The following is a 20620-nucleotide window of genomic DNA, read 5'->3' as shown; positions in this document are numbered from 1 at the left end:
TTGAATTCAGGTCTTTTCTATCTGGTGTGGGGAGGATGGCAGTACGTGCTACCCATGAGGGCACTGATGCACTGCCTTTTGTACCCTGTTTACTGTTAAGCTAAATAAAGTACAAAAGCCACTGCACACCTTAACAGAAAATAAGGTACAAAATATTCACTAAAAGATTATCATAATATTACATAGTGTTTTGTATTCAGATTTTTTTCTTTATTTTGTTATAAGGCAAAAATACAATATCTATGATAACAGTGATATAAAAGCCAATTTGAGATTTTGTTCAAACTTTTGATGGTTACATTTCCTTACAATAAAGTAGATGGGGTATGACAGCATGATGATAATGTGTTTTCTCAATGGTATTATTGATAAGTTTAAGAGATATCCTTTGAGGAACTTCTGTTTCATGTACTCTAATTCAAAATAAAATAATTTCAATCGGTAGTAGAAGATAATGCATTGTGAACCTGAGAATACAATATTGACTTTTCCATGCTAAAACTGAGATATGACCAGTAATATAAAAATTTGTTTGTATATGTGCTCTTTCTATAAATTTTAGTGTATAAGAAAATATTCACCATGAATGTTGAGATACAGAAAATTTATTAGTCTTTATTTATATTGAAAAAATTGGTATTTTAATTTTGATTGTAGGTTATTGGATCTGTGTAATAAAAATGTTTACCTGATTGGTGTCTAATAATTAGCACTTTTACAAATCTAATGAATGGGTCTACATTAATGGGAATAGATTAAGAATCTGATTCTCAACATAACATGAGGTAAATGTCTCTAAGAAGAGCAGAAAATCATAAATTTGTTCAGATGCCCGAGTTCGGAATATGAAAAGCTACACATTATTATAGTCTTTCAATGAATACTCTTGTTTACTTCATTCAGTGTCAAGATTGTGGAAAAATGTTTTGCTTAGGCAGCACTACAACTATCTTAACTTAGCTACCTCAAAAAACTGCAGTACCACTCAGCTGTCACAGTACACATCTCTAGACTGTAATCAGGCCATTTTTCTTCTCAAAGAAAATTGGCCAAATTATGACATTCACTGTAAGCCCACAATACCTGGAGATGATGATGCTCCATGCTGACAATTATGGGCATTCATGCTACCACTTCACTGGAAATGAGCCTCATCAGTCCACAAGGTGTTCCCTGGTCTCATTTTCAACCTTCATCCTTGACAGAAACCACACAGCAAAGTCATTATGTTGATCTGGTTCAGTTCATGTCAGCTGTTACACTACACTGATCTTGTATGGGAACTAATGAATGATAAATCAAAACAATTTACAGTTCACCATGGAATGTTAAGCTGTTGCAGTACTACCCTAGCAATAATGAACTAATATTGATTTTGTACTGCACCTTTAACCACAGCAACAGCAATCCTTTCAACAACAGCTGCAATGACTAGGGGACATCTTCTGCCATAAGCTATAGATGTTGCTCATATCTTTGAATTTTCTCATCATTTTGTGTAACCTGTTTTAGCAAAGTGGTCCTCTTCTTAATCTTTTTAATCGCAATTTTTTTTTCTAAATACGCTCAAGAAATTTCTGTTCTTCTGATAAAGCAATTTTATTAACAAGGTACATCCTTTTGGCTTTCGGAATAACATTTCAAAATTACAATTGCTGTTTTGAAATTCTCTCAGAGGAATCAGAGGTGGTTAAGTAATGAGGTTAGGGTTGCATTAGCATTAGTAGAGGAATATGATGCAAGAAAGCAAGCTTATATAGCATCAGCCAAAAAAAAAAAAAAAAAAAAAAACAGTTCCCATTTCACCCATCCATTCACTCCAAATGTTTCTCTAGTTCTGCCTTGAACTTATTTAAGTTGCTGACCTCCACTACAACAGACGGAAGTTTGTTCCACCAATCAAACACCCACTGACTAAAGGTACATTTCTGCACATCTATTCTACAATTGTTTTCCCTCAATTTGAATTTATGCCCCCTTAGGTGAGTAATCTGAGTAAAAGGAAGAGTCCATTAGCATTGAGCTCGCGCAAACTATTCAAGGCCTTATACATCTCAATTAGATCACCTTGCAGGTGCTTAGACCCCAGAAGCTGCAATTTGCAGAACTTAAACCTTTCTTGGTAATACCAACCCTTTATTCCACTCACCAATCTCATTCCTCTTTTCTGTACTCATTCCAGCAGCTCTACATCTTTCCTAAAATGAGGCCTCCAGAGCTGTATACAGTACTCAAGGTGCGGCCTAACCATTGCCTTATACAAGGGGACAATCACCCGCTATCCCTGCTAACATAATTCCTATATATATCATTGACAAGACACAATGAGCTACTCTTGTAGTCTTTTTTTGCTCTGATCAGAAAACTTCATATCTGACTGCACAATTACCCCCCCCCCAGTCGTTTTCATTCTCCACTACCCTGAGTTCATGAGCATAGTACCACCCAGTTGGCATGGTACTCTTGGGTTACTGCTACCCATATGCGTTTTACAATCAATTGACTGAAGTTTAATGTTAAACTTCAGTTGCCACCTCTCAGCCCATCTGCTCAACTTTTCCAGATCCTGTTGCAGTAGCGTACTATCATTACTGCCATTAACAACCCTGCCAACCTTCATATCATCTGCAAACTTAGACATTAACCCTGATATTCCTTCATTAATATCATTGATAAATACCGAAAACAACAATGGGCCTAACACCGAACCCTGGAGGACTCCACTAATAATATTATTCCATGAAGAACAGTGCCCATTGATAACCACGCTCTGTCTTCTCCTACTCAACCATCCTTTTATCCATTGTAGCAACTTGCCCTTAATGTTATCTACTCCAATTTGTACAGTAGACTTCAATGTGCCACAGTACCAAAAATTTAAAATCCAAGTATATAATATCAAAATTATCCTTTGCATCCAGTTGTGCCCACATCATATTATCCAATCAAATTTGTCATACAAGACTTCCCCTTAACAAACCCATGCTGTGTCTGAACTATTACTGCAATCTTGTTTAGGAGATCCTGTATCATCTCTTTAACCAGTGACTACATTATTTTCCCTGGAACAGAAGTTAAACAAACAGGTCTATAATTATTTTTTTCGCCCTTTGATCCCCATTTGTGAACTGGGGACACATTTGCAAATCTCCAGTCCATGGGGACCTCCGCTGAGTCCAAGGATGGTTTCATAATTATGGCTAAGGGTTTGCTTACTTCCTTTGCTGCCTTTTTTAATATAACTGGATGGTCCTTGAGGGTGTCACAGACATTCTCTCAATATGCCAGACAAGCTGTACTTGCTGCCTGGGAGTCTAAAACGCTGATGGAACTGATATTCGGGTGACACTCAAGTCAAGTGGACCCAATTTCGGTGAAGTCCGGATGGTCTGCGACAGCCAAATTCTCTGCTTGCACCTTCACAATGGTGGGACTGTTAATAACTCCATGCACAGTACATGGTGGGTGACCACCCAGGTGTGAACCAACGTATGCAGGGGTCGAGGTGTGGTGCCCACACCACATGGAGAAACATCGCCCCTCTATGTTACCAGGCAGTACTAGGTGGTAGATGACTCTCATCAACTGGTGCAATACCACCACTTTGCTTATTGGAGGCTTGAAATGGTGGAACCCATGTTTATTCTCTAGAGCTAAGTTCCGGTCAACCCTTCCCCACCTCTTCCATCATGCAGTATGATTGATGACTTTTGAGGTTATGATGAACATTGTGGTGAGATCCAATATTCCTTACATTTCGAGAGTACAGCTCTAAAATGGTGTTTGCAGGCCAGCTGCTAGTTAGTACACTGGAAATAACCTATTGGTAACTCTCCAGGAGGCTTCCAGATCAGCTAGTATATAATCTTGCTACCTCTACTCTGCCAGATAGTGACTGGAGGGAGTCCAAGTAGTATGTATGTGGAGAGCATTGTCTAGGCCACATTATGTCAAGGATCTGGGTATATTCTTACCATGTGTATGCCATATCCAAAAATTTCATTACTTCATACAGCATGTCCCACCCACTTTTTCTTACTATTGAATACACCATGAATTGTCAAACTAATAGAGCAAGCTTATCTGTGAAAAGATCTAAACCTATCAAGCACTTCCTAATTCATTTCACAAATATACGTGGTCTCAATTCTAATCTCAATGATGTCCATTTCCACTTGCAATCTGCTAAACCCCATGTACTTTTTCTGACAGAATCTCAGTTATCGGTTGATTCAACTACTGCTCATCTCAGATGCCCAAATTATTCACTGTATAATTCCTTTCACCTCAAAGGTACTTGTGCATACGTCCGTTCTGATATTCCCTGTCAGAGACTTAGCAATTTGGAATCTCCTCTCCTTGATCTTCTCTTGCTTAAAATCTCTCTACCTCATTGTGTCAAATTCATCTGTTGTCTACCATTCTCCCAACTCCACTAATCACTTGGAGCTCTTTGACTTCCTCTCTTTGCAACTTGACTTTCTCCAGTCCAACTTTCCTAACAGTGAGGTAATTTTCCTTTGTGATTTTAATGTTCACAACTCCAGCTGGCTTCCGTTTTCTAGTCACACCGACTCAGCTGGTCGAGATGCTGAGGCTTTTGCAATTACTAATGACCTTGCAGATTGATTGTTCATTTACCTAAAAGAATACCGGACAATCCTAATCATACAGCCAATATGCTTGATCTTTTTCTCACAAACAACCCTTCTAAATACACAGTCGAAGTGAGAAGTCCTTTAAGCACTTCAGATCACAACTTGGTGATTGTCTCTTCTCCAATGGAAACTTTATCTCACTGCTATTGCCAACCTTGTGTTGTTTGGCATTACAAGAATGCAAAATGGGATGTCCTGCGAGACTTCTTTTCTTCTTTTCCTTGGTCGGATTATTGTTTCAAAACTTCTGATGTCAACGTTTGCTCAGATCATGTCAGTGAAATTATTCTTGCAGGAATGGAATCCTTTATCCCACACTCCACTATAAAATCTTGTCCTTTATCTAAACCTTGGTTTTCCAATAAATGTGCTAAGGCTGTTCAAGAGAAGAATGTTGCATATCATAATTGGCTTGTTTCTAATTCTTCAGTTTCATTTTCTGCCTACACCAAAGCTTGCAACAATTGTAAAGCAGTTATTAATCAGTCCAAACTAGAGTTTGAACAGGCTAAGAGTAGAAAACTTGCTTCCTGCCCTAATGGTAGCCAAGCATTCTGGTCTCTTGCCAAAGCTATTGGCTGCAACTTTTGCCCATCTCTGCTCCCATCTCTGTCCAAACCAGATGGTTCTGTTGTCACTTCAGCCAAGGATAAAGCTGACTTGCTAGCATCCCATTTTTCTTCAAACTCATGTATTAATGATCATGGTAAAACACCTCCCACCATTCCCAACATGCTCCATTCAATGCCTCCTGTGGTCTTCCGTCAAAAGGATGTCAGAAGGATTTTGACGAATCTTGATGCTAAGAAAGCTCCAGGTCCCGATGGTATTTCTCCACTTGTTCTCAAAACCTGTGCTCCTGAACTTACTCCTATTCTTTTCCGCCTTTTTTCACTTTCTTATTCCAAAGGTGTTTTTCCTTCTGCTTGGAAATTTGCTCATATCCAGCCAGTTCCTAAAAAAGGGTGACAAATCCCTCCCATCCGATTATCATTGCAGTTACTTCAACTATTTCTAAAGTAATGGAGAAATCAATTAACCGTCAACTCTTAAACTACCTAGAAACCTTCCATCTGATCAATGATCGCCAGTATGGATTCCGTCAGTGTCGATCCACTGGTGATATTCTGGTTTATGTTACCCATTTATCGACTAATTCAATGGAAAGGTTCAGTGAAACACAAGTAGTTGCTCTTGACATCTCAAAGGCTTTCGATCGTGTTTGGCGTAAAGGTCTTCTAAACAAGCTTCCATCTTATGGTTTGCCAACTGTTTTTAGTAACTGTTTATCTAGTTTTCTCTCTGATCGCTCACTGAGGGTGATGGTAGATGACTCTCTGTCTTCTAACTTCTCCACTAATGCTGGTGTCCCCCAAGGTTCAGTTCTTTCCCCCACTCTTTTCCTCTTGTATATTAATGACCTTCTTCCATTGACTGGAAATCCTATCCATAGTTTTGCTGATGATAGCACATTGCATTCCACTTTCCATTTTGAGAAACCTTGTCCTGCTCAATCAGCTTCAACTTCCCGAAAATCTGCTACCCATTCCTTCAATGCTGATCTTCGGGTAATTCTCCAGTGGGGCAAAGACAACTTAGTTGATTTCAACCCTTCTAAAACTCAGTTTTGTCTTATATCTCGCAAAAAGGATTCTTCTGCTCCTATGCTTATCTTTAGTGACACTCCCATTTCTAGGCAAAATGATATATCTCTTTTGGGGAATACCCTGACTTCTAATCTCTCTTGGCACAAGCATATTACAAATATTGCTTCTTCTACATCTAAAAAACTTGGTGTTCTCTTTCATTCTCGGTGTTATTTTTCTTCCAAACAGCTGCTCGCTCTGTATAAATCGCAAATCCGCCCTGCCATGGAATATTGTTCCCACATCTGGAGTGGTGCACCCAAAACCTCTGTCAGGCTTCTTGATTCCATTCAGAAGAGGGCAGTTAGGTTAATTAATGACTCATCTCTAACAGTCTCTCTCCACTCGCTGTCATAGATGTACTGTTTCTGCTGCATGCCTCTTCTACAGATACTTCCATGGGCACTGTTCTTCTGAATTGGCTTCTATACTTCCTGCTCGCTCTTTCAAAACAGTCCGAACACGTGCCGCCACCAGTTAACATCCATTTACTGTCCAACTTCAAACTCACAGAACCAACTTTTCATCTTCCTCGTTTATTCATTTAACTGTCGTTTTCTGGAACAACCTTCCTTCATACGTATTTCCTGAAAATTACAGTCTACAGAAGTTCAAGTCCAATGTCAACAAATATCTTCTTTCATCTTCTCAACCTCCAACCCAAGCACAGTACTAAGTACTGTAGGTTCTAACACTTCTCGTGTTTGGGGTTTACATAAAAAGAAAAAAAAAAAAAAAAAAAAAAAAAAGATCCCATCCACCCCAGGTGCCTTCCTTATGTTTAACTTCAACAATTTCATCAATAGTCAAACCATCTATGTTAAGTGGACCAATCTGATTCATCTCTTTCCTTCTAGAGTTTACATAAGTAAAAATCTCTTTGCTGTTTTTCTTTGCATCCTTTGCCAAATATTTCTCGTAATCGGCCTTCGCCTACCTAATCTCCTTTGTGACTTTATTACACACTAGCTTATATCTGCCATATGCTTCTGTATCTTCTGATAATTTATATGCATCCCATGCATTTCTCTTCTCTGCCACAAGCCTCATTAATTCATTTGACATCCATTTAGGCCTAAACCTTGAACAGTATTTCTTAGTTGGTATGAAAAGCCTAGTACCCTTCAAAATTAAGTCTCTGAAGGCTTCCCATTTAGAAGTTGCATTCTGGAACGGAGAATACCAATTGACCCTGGTGGCAGTTTTTGTAAGTAATATTTTTTCTCACATTTTCTAATTCCACATGTATTGGATAGTGTAATAGATACCAGTAACCAGCTGAAGTGACATGAATTAATTATAAATATCTTTATATAAAATTGAATATTGCTTTTTGAGCATCACAAGGTGGAGGAAGACATTTGGCAGGCATCCAAGCATGTGCTGCTGCTAGAAGCACCATGTGCTTGGATTTAGTTAGTGGTCTTTCTATATATATAAAATTGAACACTACAAAATAGCAGTGGATATTCACTAGTTGCTGCTATGCACACCACATGTTTGGATCCAATCAGGGGATCATAGAAAGGTTCCTGCATATAGAATGTTACTTTAAAATAATGAGAATGGAAATGTGTTATTTGAATAATATTTCAATTAAGTGAACCTAATAGTCTGAAAACCAAGTAATATTTACAGATGACTCATTACGCCTACATTTAGCACTAGTTTTTTGTTGTCACATTATTATCATACTTATTCACTCATATTGTTCACAATTATTTGTCTGTGTCTTCTCCTACTCAACTATCTTTTTATCCATTGTAGCAACTTGCCCTTAATGCTATACTACTCCAATTTGTACAGTAGTCTTCGATGTGCCACAGTACCAAAAACTTAAAATCCAAGTATATAATATCAAAATTATTCTTTGCATCCAGTTGTGACCACATCATATTAAAGTGAAGGAAATTATACAGAACTAATATTGCATATCGGTTGAGAAATGAACGTTATTAATGGTTTTATCATGTTTTTTCAGGGAGCATTATAGTCACAAGACTGGAATTTTCTTATCTGATTTGATATGTACGTTGTGCTTGAGAGAAACATCTTACCAGTTATAATATTTATATACTTATGCTTCATAAAATTTCTGTTTGTTTTTTGTGAGTTACAGAGAGTGTACTGAGTTAAACAGCAAAACTGGTGCCTTACTGCTCAACTCAGTTGGTGCCATTTAAATTGTATTGTTCTTTGGTAGCAACTAAGTAGTTAATTGCATTTTTAATTGTGAACCTTTCATTTAACTTCAGAAACTTAAGTCATTCTCAGGATTTCCAAACGGATGCTGGCTGGTCTTACTCTTTCTCTAACAATAACAAGCTTCGTCACTCTGTCACCCACAGTAACATCACAGTTTTAATAACTGCAATTCAAAGCCATCTGACACATGTCCTGTATGATATCACACAGATAGAAAATTGTATAATTTAGGTTCAATGCTATCACGTGTCATAAGAATATGAAGTAGCAATGTACAGAGAAGTGTCAAGGAAGAATGACGAAATTGTTGTAAATAGATGAAAATAGACATTGCCAATAAAAATTATGTCAGGTGAAGTGATATAAATGCAAATTTGATGTGAAGAATGAATGTAGAAAGAAGGTGCATTTTCTTCTAGTTATAAATGTTTATATATATATATATATATATATATATATATATATATTTTTTTTTTATGACTACAGTCCTGTAGTCATAAAAAAAAAAAAGCAGGAGTATGCCGAAAAGTAGAAGCCATACTGTAGGTAAAACATCCCCACAGTGGTAATTAATAAAAAGAAAAGGATATATGCTATTTTTTTTTTTTTTTTAAAAGTAGAAGGAATACACCAATACCCTTCATTACAGACCTGTATATATTCCCACGTTTATTTATTAACAGTAGCAAAATGATGCAGTGAAGCAAGCTTATACAATGTCAGCCATGATAAAAATAAATAAAATTTAGCCATTTCATTTGCCTAATTCTTCTTTAAATTTATTCAAGCTACACCTCTACAACACCAGACAGAAATTTATTTCAACAATCAATTACATCCAAAAAAGAGTAAGGATGCCATCAGCATTTAGTTTACCCAACCCATTCAAAGTTGTAAAGATTTCAATCAGGTTTCCTCGCAGATGCTTAGTTTCCACATGCTGCAGTTTACAGAACTCGAGTCTCTCTCTTGCTAAGGGTATCTTTTTGTGACCCTGACATTCTGTTGCTCTTCTCTACACCCCAACAGATCTATGTTCTTCCTACACATTTAAACAAGTATTAATATTTAAATAATGCATAATATTTAACAATGCTAATAATTTTTGGACTTGATACGATAAGAAAAGACAGAAATGATCACTATCAATCTCAGTTCACTTCATCAATTATTCAATATATGTTTACATGTCACTACTTCAATATCTTTATAATGAAAGATATTGGTGTAAAAATTAACTTATTAAAAGCTAATATTATCAAATGCTTTTCACAAGTTGATGTAAAATATCAATCTAAAATATGTAAGACACAAGTAAGTAGGTTTGTCAAAGTGAACAATCCCCTAACAAACATGCAATGTATATATCATCCAAATTAACCTTGATGAAATGGTATAACTGACTGTATACAATTGCATAAGATTCTTGACATAAACTAAAATGAATAAATATGGAAAAAATTTATACAAGTAAATTTAAATAATTTAATCAAGCTAATAATTTTGGACTTCATTGGAATAAAAATGATAGAATCAATCATCAAATATTTCCTTTTCATTTCAGTCCACTTCATTAATTATTAAATCTTAATATAAGGAATTGAAATAGCCAACTAAGTCTAAGCAATTTGCAGATATATAATTGAAAGCCCTTGTTGGAGAGAGAGAAAATTAAAATGTAGCTTAAACCTATTCTTTCATATGAAAATTTGCATAATAAATAAAAAGAATCAACAGAATGTAATACAAATACCTATTACTTGTATACAAGGTGTGACAATAAAGTTCCCGGACTGGTGCTGTTGCGGTCATGTTCAATGAGTTTGAAAATAAATGGAAGTGGTATGTTGTAATTCAAACTTCCTTTAATGAAGAGAGATTTTCCAGTAGGCTGAGTTGTTACAAGTAACAACCAGTTTCATTAGTAGTGCTAACATTCCATGTCAAGATTTTGCAATGGAGGAATGAAAGAATATCAAATATTGCTTTAAACTGGGAAAATCTGCAACAGAAACATATGAAATGTTAAAAACTGTTTATGGTGATGAAACATTAATTCATACCTGTGTGTTTGAATGGTATAAGCGGTTTAAAGACAGACATGAGGATGTTCGTGTTGACCCAAGAAGCGGGCATCCATCAGTCAACCTCTCAAAATAAGGACAAAGTTGCAAGAGTTCCCATCCATTTATGCATATTTAATTCGATATATTAATACAACTTTATATATATATACATATATATAATTAGTAATACCTGACATTAATTTTTCATCAACTGAAACTTTTATTTTAAAATTACATTTAATATATATATTAGTCAGTTTTATTTAATGGTATCTATCTGTAGGGAATTAGGTGTATAAGGACCAAACTAACAAGTTAATAAAAGTAAACTAGCTTTAGCCTGGAAGGCCTATATAAAATTATATTAATGAAAATGGAAATAAAAATAATGATGAACAATGAAAATAACAATAAAAAAATGATAATAAACAATGAACAACTGACACGGCTAACGTTGCACAACTGACAGGTACCTAATACGGTAAACTTTACAAAAATTATTTTTAGTCTTCAGTAAGAACACAATATATATATATATATATATATATATATATATATCAAAGTTATTATACATAAAAATATATAATAAAAAAATTTGTACAAAATTTGTGCAAATATTTCTTAAAGATACAAGAATAAAAAAGGAAATGGGAAGGGACAGGAAAACTTACCAGAAGTAGAGATATTACAATTGCACTTGGAGCATTCATCTTCTGGATTTTCATGTTGACACAATGGTGGACATAAACCACATTTTGATGGACAGTCACAAACTGGGCAACCTTTATTGTCTGTTGTTAAACTACAGTTGTAGCCTGTACATGTTGGATCAGGACAAGTTGTTTCTGTATGAAAGATGAAACTTTAATATGCATATGTGCATGTGTACACACACATATACTGTATATATACAAATATAACATAATAACAAATAGTAAGAAGTATTACCTTGCCCCCCCAACTACCTCTATTTATCTTTTTTTAAAATTTTGGTAAAGTAGTTCATAAAGCATTACATCAGGAGATCAGCAACAAATATTTGTTGCATCCATTCTTTCTTTCACAGGTCATTCTTTTGTTAACTAATCACAAACTATATTTGTGGTATCCACGTGATTCCACAAAATACAGTAATATTTCTCATTTCTCTATTTTGTAAATGCCCTGATGTTGGGAGGAAATTCCCAAATAAAAACATAAAATTATTTATTTAAGAAATCTTATGCATTATTTATTTAAGAAGTCACTCAACAGAAGCAAATAGCACCTATCTGAGGTGCTTATGGCAATATTATTGTGCAACACTATCAATCATCAAGGACCTGTCCTTGCACCCACATTCTTCTTACTCAACTGACCTTGTACTGATTGATCAGCCCATCTGTATCCATTAAAGTAATAGTTGGCATAACTAATTTTCATGCAAATCACAGGGTTCAATATTTAATGAAAAAGTGGTTCAAAAATCATCCAAGAAAACTTTCAACAATTTTCTGTAACAGCATTTTGAATTACTAAATTGTTGGAAGCAGTGAAGAAGTAGTGTGGAAGGAGATAGAGGGCTGACTACATTGAGAAATAATATAATAGTTACCATTAATACAATAAAATATGTTATAACTTAAGAGTAAAAGAACTGTTTTAATATGTTTATGCCTTGTATATTACTAATTGCTGTGGCAGTGAGCTTGTTTTCCTTTTAAGTGTGCTATACAGGAACAGGAATTCTGCCTATTGGTAATGGCATATTCCTTATGCACTTTGTGAGAATCTGTCTATGTGAGAAAAACTTCAATTTGATGTCCAAAGTAACAGAACTGTTGATAAGAAGGGGGTGAAAACTGTAACTGTAAAGACAAATGGACATGAAAAGAGCCATTATACAGTTGTTCTAGCTTGTTGTGCTGACGGAACCAAGCTGCCTCCTATGCTGATTTTCAAATGCAAAACAATGCCAAAAGAAGACATTCCTCGAGGAGTGATTGTCCACGTTCATGACAAGGGTTGGATGGATCAGGATGGGATGAAGATCTGGTTTGAGAAAGTATGGAGCAGGAGACCAGGTGGGCTCTTACGCAAACCTGCCCTACTGGTGCTTGATCAGTTCAGGGCACACATAACAAAAAACACAAAGAAGATTGCTGCAGAGCAAAAAACAAAACTTTCCGTCATACCTTGACATCCGAGCTCCAACCACTTGATGTCAGCATTAACAAACCTTTCAAAGCTGACATGAGAGATGAATGGAACCAATGGATAAAGTCTTCTGGGGGACAATTTGACACCAGCAGGAAGAGTGAAGGAATCAACTATAGGAGAAGTTTGTACCTGGGTGAAAATATCCTGGGATAATATCAGGATTGAGTCGTTCTCAAGTCATTTAAGAAGTGTGGCATTTCAAATGCCATAGATGGAACTGAGGACGAGGCAATATATGAAGACAGTGATTCGTCATCAGACACAGATGAGGACAAGCTAATGGATGGGAGTTTTGACAGTGATGAGTTGTATGAATTTTATGATGAATAAAACTTGAGTTCAATAACTTTATGTAATACATTTTTTTTCAAATTTTGGGCCCCAAAATTAAGGTGCGTCTTATACATGGGGAAATACGGTATAAAAAAATGCAACAACAGATTTTCAAAACAACATTACAAAAGAAGTGCTGTTTAATGAATGTAGGCAAAAAAAAAAAAAAAAAAAGGGCAAAAAAAAAAAAAAAAAAAGTAGAGAGGATTAAACCACTAATAGAAATGCATGAATATCTGATGGAAAAAAGGTATGAATATCTGAACTATTCATAACCTAATTAAAAGTTAATAAAGATGAGTCTTGCCAACAAAATATTAGAATTTAAGAATTTTGGCTGTCATTTTGTCGCTCTTGGATTATAAAATGGTCAGAAATATTTTTCTGTAAAATATGAGGCTATAAATGATAGTTTAACATTTTGTGGAACTGTGATTTAAATAAAGAAGTTCTATTATCAGATTTTTGTTATTTTGTGATTACAAAAGAAGCTCAAAATCCAAATTATTTAGTAAAGCAGAATAATCAACTACAAATGGCTGGATCAGAGTCTAATAAATAAACAAAACTGCCTTGGAATTTAACAAGTCATTGTTTTCAAATTCCAGAAGAAATTTGTTTACACAACTAGAAGGTTGTGTAAACCAATTACAAATGTACAATAGTTTACACAACTATGGCTCTCATTCCTTTTACATATTTTATATATGTAAAAGGTGTAAGGGCCATCTGCATCCAATATATTATAAGAACAATTTTCAAAATTACTGGAAGTAGTTTGCAGAAAAATGTTTACAAAAGTGTAAACATTTTTCTCGATAAAATAATATTATTACATCATCTTTTCCTCTTTCTTAACTAGAATAATTTTTTACAACCCCAAATATTACAGTAAATTCATTTGACAATATTAACTTCAAGCAGAGTACTTCAAAAAAACAATTCATTAAACTAAACAATATCAGAGAAAAGTAAACCAGTGTTTCTTTAATAATTTAATTAATACAGCTAACTTTCAGATAACTACTGTCTGTATCAATGTCTAAAAAGCTGTAGGAGAAATAACCAAGGACATAACTAAGAGTAAGGGGAAAACAAAAAAATAAAATAAAATAGTAATTAGATATGATCTATAACAAAAATGTTAAATTATTTAATATTTCAGATATTTTAACAATTAATTCTTAATATTTGTTGTACATGAGCACAATCTCATTCCAATATATATCAATCAGCCAACTTAGTACATTGATCTTATGTCGTGGAGGCATTTTGGCATAAGTTGTCTTGGTATTGCACTACTCCAAATAAAAAGCACTGCTCTATGGAGAAGTATACTGCAATTCATTTACATAGCAGTTAGTCGCACATGATAGTTTTGACCATCACTGGAGTCTCACCAGTAAATAACAATTGAGGTTTTAATTCATGGCAAAGTGTCTCCAAACACAGGATTGATGCACTAAGTAGCAAACCTAGTTTTCTCACTAATACATATGACAATTATGATTTCTCACTGTTACATATGATATGCTACATATTTTAAAATACAGAATGAGACTTTTCCCTGGATTTATTTAAGTTTATTTTATCTGCTGCACCATCTCATATACAGGAACTCCCCGACTTACGTAATACTTGGACTTATGCAAATTCAACTTTACATAAGTTTTTGCCAGCCGGTGCAAACAATTGTGGAAACGTATTTTGCATCCCGTAGGAATAAATGGAGGTATCGCGAAAATATCGTAATATGAACCCAATAACACATTGTTTTTTTTTTTTTTTTGGTTTTTTTTTTTATAATTCATTCCAAGTCCTTGATAGTTGAAAATTTCGCTATATTACTATGCTATTTATCTCTCTAAAAGGTCATATTTATAATAGAAATTGCACTAAAACTTGATCTTATTGCATTTGCGATACTACTGATAACTGCAATTATGTGGGTTTTTACGTTACAGTATTATGGTGAAATGAGTTCCCCTTCAATGAAATCTTCAATCACATAAAAACAAATTTTCAAAAACTTCCCTTCATTCCTATTTCCGTATTACAATGATGAAGGGAAAGCAACCAATGAAAAGTGCAAGTGGTGGTAGTGCCAGGAAAAGAAACAAAACTGATTTAGAAATGAAGATGAAAATGATTAAGTACAAAACAGGACAAAGTTTGTCATCTATTGCAAGTGAATTAGGTCTCGCTGCTTCAACAGTGAATACTATTTTAAGGGACAGTGCACGTATAAAAGAACATGTCAAAGGATCAACACACTTAAGATCAACAGTGATCACAAAACAGCATTCAGGTGCTATATCGAAGATGGAACAGCTGTTAATAATATGGATGGAAAATCAGATTCAGAAGCGAGTGTCCCTGAGTCTAATGACCATTCAAGCAAAAGCAACAAGTATTTATAAAGATATTAAGGATAAGTATGGCAAACCCCAACCCAAGTTCGTGGCAAGCAACGGGTGGTTTAATAGGCTCAAGCATTGCACTGGTTTCCACAACGTTAAAGTATATGGTGAAGTTGACAGTGCCGATTCTGCAGCAGCAGAGAAATTTTATGATGTGTTGGAAAAAATTATTGATGAAGACGACTATTCAATGCAGCAAATTTTTAACATTGACGAGACTGCTCTGTACTGAAAACAAATTTCCGGATCAAACATACAGTACATTGCCAAAGAGGAAAATACAATGCCAGGTTTCAAAAGATAGGGCCACTCTCTTGCTTGGGGCTAATACAGCAGGAAATTACAGATTAAAACCACTGCTTCTTTACCATTCTGGAAATCCCTTCATTCTGGAAATCCTCGTGCTTTTAAGGGCATCAATTAAGCACCCTACCCATGTATTTCTGATCGAACCAGAGAGCATGGATAACAATATCTTTCTTCAAAGATTGGTTTAAATGCTGATTCATTCCTGAGGTTGAAAAATATTGTAAAGACAACGACATTCCTTTCAAAGTTTTGCTTCTATTAGATAATACTCCTGGACATTTCTGTACAGGTCTGGAGGCCTCATTTTAGGAAGGATGTAGATTTGCTTGAGAGTGTACAGAGAAGGGCAACAAGATTGGTGAGCGGAATGAAGGGATCCTCTTACCAAGAGAGGTTTAAGTTCTGCAAATTGCAGTGGTTGGAGACTAGGCACCTGCGCGGTGATCTGATTGAGGTGTATATGGCCTTGAATGGGTTGAGCACACTGAATTCTGATGGGATCCTTCCACTTGTTCAGATTATGAACCTAAGGGGGCATAAATTCAAATTAAGAAAGGATAGATGTGCGGAAATTTGCCTTTAGCCAGCAGGTGGTTAATTGCTGGAACAAACTTCCATCTCTCATTGTGGAAGTTGATAGGTTGAATAAATTTAAGGAGGAACTGGACAGGCATTTGGAGGGAATGGCGTGATTTTTTTTTTTTTTTTTATTTTGGTTGATGCTGCATAAGCTCATACACTTGCTTTCTTGCATCACATACCACTGCTACTACTACTACTACTACATCCTACACATCTAGATGATTTCAATTCGAACATGAGATTATATTTCTACTGTTAAACACGACTTCACTCACCCAACCTATGAATCAGGGTGTTATTTCGAATTTAAAAGCATACTATTTACGCACATTTGCTCAGGCATTGTCTGCAGTAGATGATCAGAAAAATTTTATGTTAAGAGACTTTTGGAAATCTTACAATATTTACCACACCATCTTAAACATTAATAAGGCTTGGGCAGAAATTATTAAAAGTTGTTTAAATGGCACATGGAAGAAAGGATTTCAAAGGATTTGAAAAAGATGAATCATATGACGAGGTTACAGATAAGATTGTAAAGGTTGCAGAGCTACTTCACTGGAGGTTGATGCCAAAGACGTGGAAGAATTAACAGAGGAAGAAGAGAAGGAATTATCTAACGAAGAACTTACTGACTTGTAGGCAGCGATAGTGAAAGAAGAAAATGCTGACAAAGCTCAAGATGAACCAAATGAGGAGCTGAGCTGCTTCAACACCAGAGAGATGGCAATGGCATTTCATGAAATTGCATCGGCAATGGCAAGGTTTGAGAAGATGGGTTCTGACAGCAAACGATTCTGAAAAATTAACAGAGGGGTGAATGATATGCTTGCTTGCTACAAAGAAATCTACAATGAAAAGAAAAAGCTGCCTTACAGTCATCCATTAATATGTTGTTTCGTACGGTTGAGCGGCCGACCCCTTCTAAATCTCCACAGCTCTCAATCTCTGCAGCGGCATACTTATCAGCTGAAGACTTTGATTCTGGAAACGATGCTTAAGAGGTAAAACTTACTGATGTTATGCCCATCTCCTCTCTTTTTTTGTAATTTTATAATTTTGAAATTTCTTTAAATTGTATTCTTTTGTAATTTTTCCTGCGCATGAGATAAAAAAATTAAATAAATACAGTCAGTCCTCGTATAGCACGATAGTTGCATTCCTAGAAACCCTCGTGCAATGCAAAATCGTGCAATATAAACAACAGGCCCTATGGGAAAAATAGGGTTAGGTGCCGACCACCCAAGATTGAACACACATTTTAACCAAAACATTACCAAACACAATAAATAATCGTAATAAAATACTTACGCATTTTATTATGACTATTACGTAATAAAATGTTGCCAGTGCTTTTACTTCTATCGCAAGCAAACTTGTTTTTTGTTTGATTTTCTATCCAAACAGATGACAGCTGTTCCATCTCTTCCAATTCTTTGTGTCTTAATCTAATGGATTTTAATTACACTTTGTGTTGTTCCTGCTATGAAAGTTGTTTTTATTTTCTCTGCATTCTTTGTAATTCTCGGCGTTGCCTCATTTAGGTTTGTAGCACGTGCAATATCACATGGTCTTTCATTTCCCTCAAAGCGTTTCACAATTTCTTATTTTTTTTCTATCGACAGAGGCGGACTGGCCATAATCACACCGGACTGGCCAAAATCACAGGCGGACTGGCCAAAATCACACCAGCCTCCGGCCTTACCGGGGAAACCCCGGTGTGATTTTGGCCATAAACCATAGTACGAGGCCACTATAAATTTTCCAGGGTAAGAATTTTTGACCCAGTCCGCCTCTGTTTATCGATATTGTTTTTCTTTTTCTCTCTGAATCTGCAGTGTCTTCACCAGGACGCTTCCTTTTCACACATTTCAAGTATTTTAATCATTTTTAGGGAATAAAGCAAAATTACAAAATGAGGAGGCACGCTTGATACACATAAACAAAGCTGCGCGTGTGTAGCAACTGAATAAACAACACCGTAAAGGCTGAGATACACTATTAACACCTCACATTTTATTAAAGCACATTTCTAGGGGTTACTACCACAAAACAATAAAAACAATTTCCAGTTGCGTTTCTACTAGTGGAATCTGTTATAAACTGGTAGTAAACTCGATCTAATTGCATACCGATAGCTGAAATTGTGTTGGTTTTTACGTTATTATGGTGAAATGTGTTTCCCCTTCACTGATATAAAAAACAAATACATTTTTAGAATATTCTCTTCGTTCCTATCATGTTGCGTTCAGATGGGGTGATTCTGTGTTCAACTGCCATTTCTTGTAAACACAAAGGCGAATCGTGCATAAGCGAATTCGGTTCGTGTTATATAAGATATCGTTCCCCTATTTATAAATCGTGTATGATCGAATTCGTGTAGTGTAAACACGTGTTATACGAGGACTGACTGTACAATAAATAATTCTATTTTTATATTCCTCAAACATTTCTTTTTTGATTCAATCAATTCAGCGAGCACAGCTGCAAGTGCTGCACAAGCATGGGGGAAATTCCAACTTACGTAAAATCCGAATTGCGTAGCGTTCCGCGGAATGCAACCCTTACATAAGTCAGGGAGTTCCTGTATTGTGGATATATCTCGTCACTATGTTTTTCAGGTTTTCAGTGCTTGCTGACCCACTGATGAGACCTAAATAAATAATGGCTAAAGAAATGAGGTTATGCTTTACTTGTAGAATGTTTTATAGCAACCACAGCGTGAAGCCTTTATCCTGGATTAAATTGAGTTCTTAACAATTGCCGAATCATTCTTTTTAACTAAAATTCTACTATAATCTAATCAAAACATATTTGTAATTTTTTAACCTTGCCTCCGGTTTAGCTTTTCTTAACAGGGTTTTAAAATAAAGTGCCAGCTGTTCATTGAAAAACATTTGAACCATGTTATCATTTTGCAGAATCTCATTATTTATGATTTGGCACCCCTTGTTCTTAATAATCACCTATGTTTTTTACAGAATCAGTACATTTAATAATCACAGATGAATTTTATTATTTTTTTTTCACAAGTAAGAAATGGCGCCTCCGTAGCCAGGTGGGAAGGAGCAGCAGTGCGTAGCACACGCTTCTTGATTAGACCGGGGTTCGAGCCCGTCACCACCAAATACGGAGGATGCGGAAAGTTCAGGGAATGACCACCGCATATCCCGGAGCAATATGGCCTTAGTTGCTAATGCTCCTAAAAACCAAATAACTAACTAACTACCAAGTAAGAAATAATGACTGATATATTCTTCATGAAATGGAATTTGATGAAAATTATTAATGTAGAATGAGCTGATCCAAATTATCAAAATTATATTTGTCTAATTTCAATAACACTGGCCAAAAAAAATTTTTTTTTGTACCTCCACAACGAAAATATGTGATTCTGGAGGAAATAAATGCACTGATTCCGAAAATCGCCATAAAAAGTCTACCATGTCTCTATCAAAAGATGTACAAATGTTTAGTGTTAAAATAAAGGGATATATATATGTATAATTCAAGTTTGTAATACTAGTGTAAAAAAGTATTATACATACTCTATAACTCATTTAACTTTGGAAAAATATCATAAATCATTGTGGCATAAAACATAAATCAGCATACCTGTAATTGTCCTTAAAATTGTTTGCTACTAAGGGATTTTCTCTTGTATTCCTGCTTACTCTCTCTCACAAGAAACCAGCAGTAATCCTCCATCATTATAGGATCCCAGGAACCTTGGTACCTCTTTTCCATTGAGGAAATATCTTGATGAAACCGCTCCCCTTGTTCATCACTCACATCTCCCAGATTTTCAGGGAAAAATTTGAGATGGAAATGAAGAAAATGAATTTTCAATGACATTCTACAGCCCATGTTTTTGTGGCACTGAATAAATTAGACACCAAAATTTCATAGTTTTCTTCTTTCCTATTACCCAAAAAACCATGTACTACCACCTTAAATGATCATCAAGCTGATAATTCAACCTCCTTTAACTGGGTTTGAAACACATTGTCTTTCAGGAGTTTCCTAATTTGTGGTCCTACAGACTTGGCATATGTTAAATTAGGAAACACACTTCTTTCAGGTATGCAAATTCATTACCTTCTTTATCTAGTCCCTCCACGAAATTTTTCATCAATCCACGTTTTATGTGCAGGGGTGGAAGAAGAACCTTGTTTGATTGCACTAAAGGAATATATTTTACA

At 35.4% G+C, this 20620-nt stretch overlaps 1 protein-coding gene across 1 annotated transcript in view; it reads right to left on the bottom strand.

The window, feature by feature from the left end:
* Positions 1-20620, bottom strand: part of LOC150081409 (kielin/chordin-like protein) — a 572736-nt gene that overhangs the window by 178149 nt on the left and 373967 nt on the right. The window contains exon 13 of the mRNA XM_090380194.1: positions 11247-11420. Coding sequence (XP_090236320.1) covers positions 11247-11420 — 174 coding nt within the window. The remainder of the gene's footprint in view (positions 1-11246; positions 11421-20620) is intronic.

Source organism: Mastigoproctus giganteus, chromosome 8 (genome assembly GCF_048544385.1).
Source record: "Mastigoproctus giganteus isolate SK-2022 chromosome 8, ASM4854438v1, whole genome shotgun sequence".
Taxonomy (NCBI): Eukaryota; Metazoa; Arthropoda; class Arachnida; order Uropygi; family Thelyphonidae; genus Mastigoproctus; species Mastigoproctus giganteus.
This window is presented reverse-complemented; position numbering and strand designations above follow the sequence as displayed.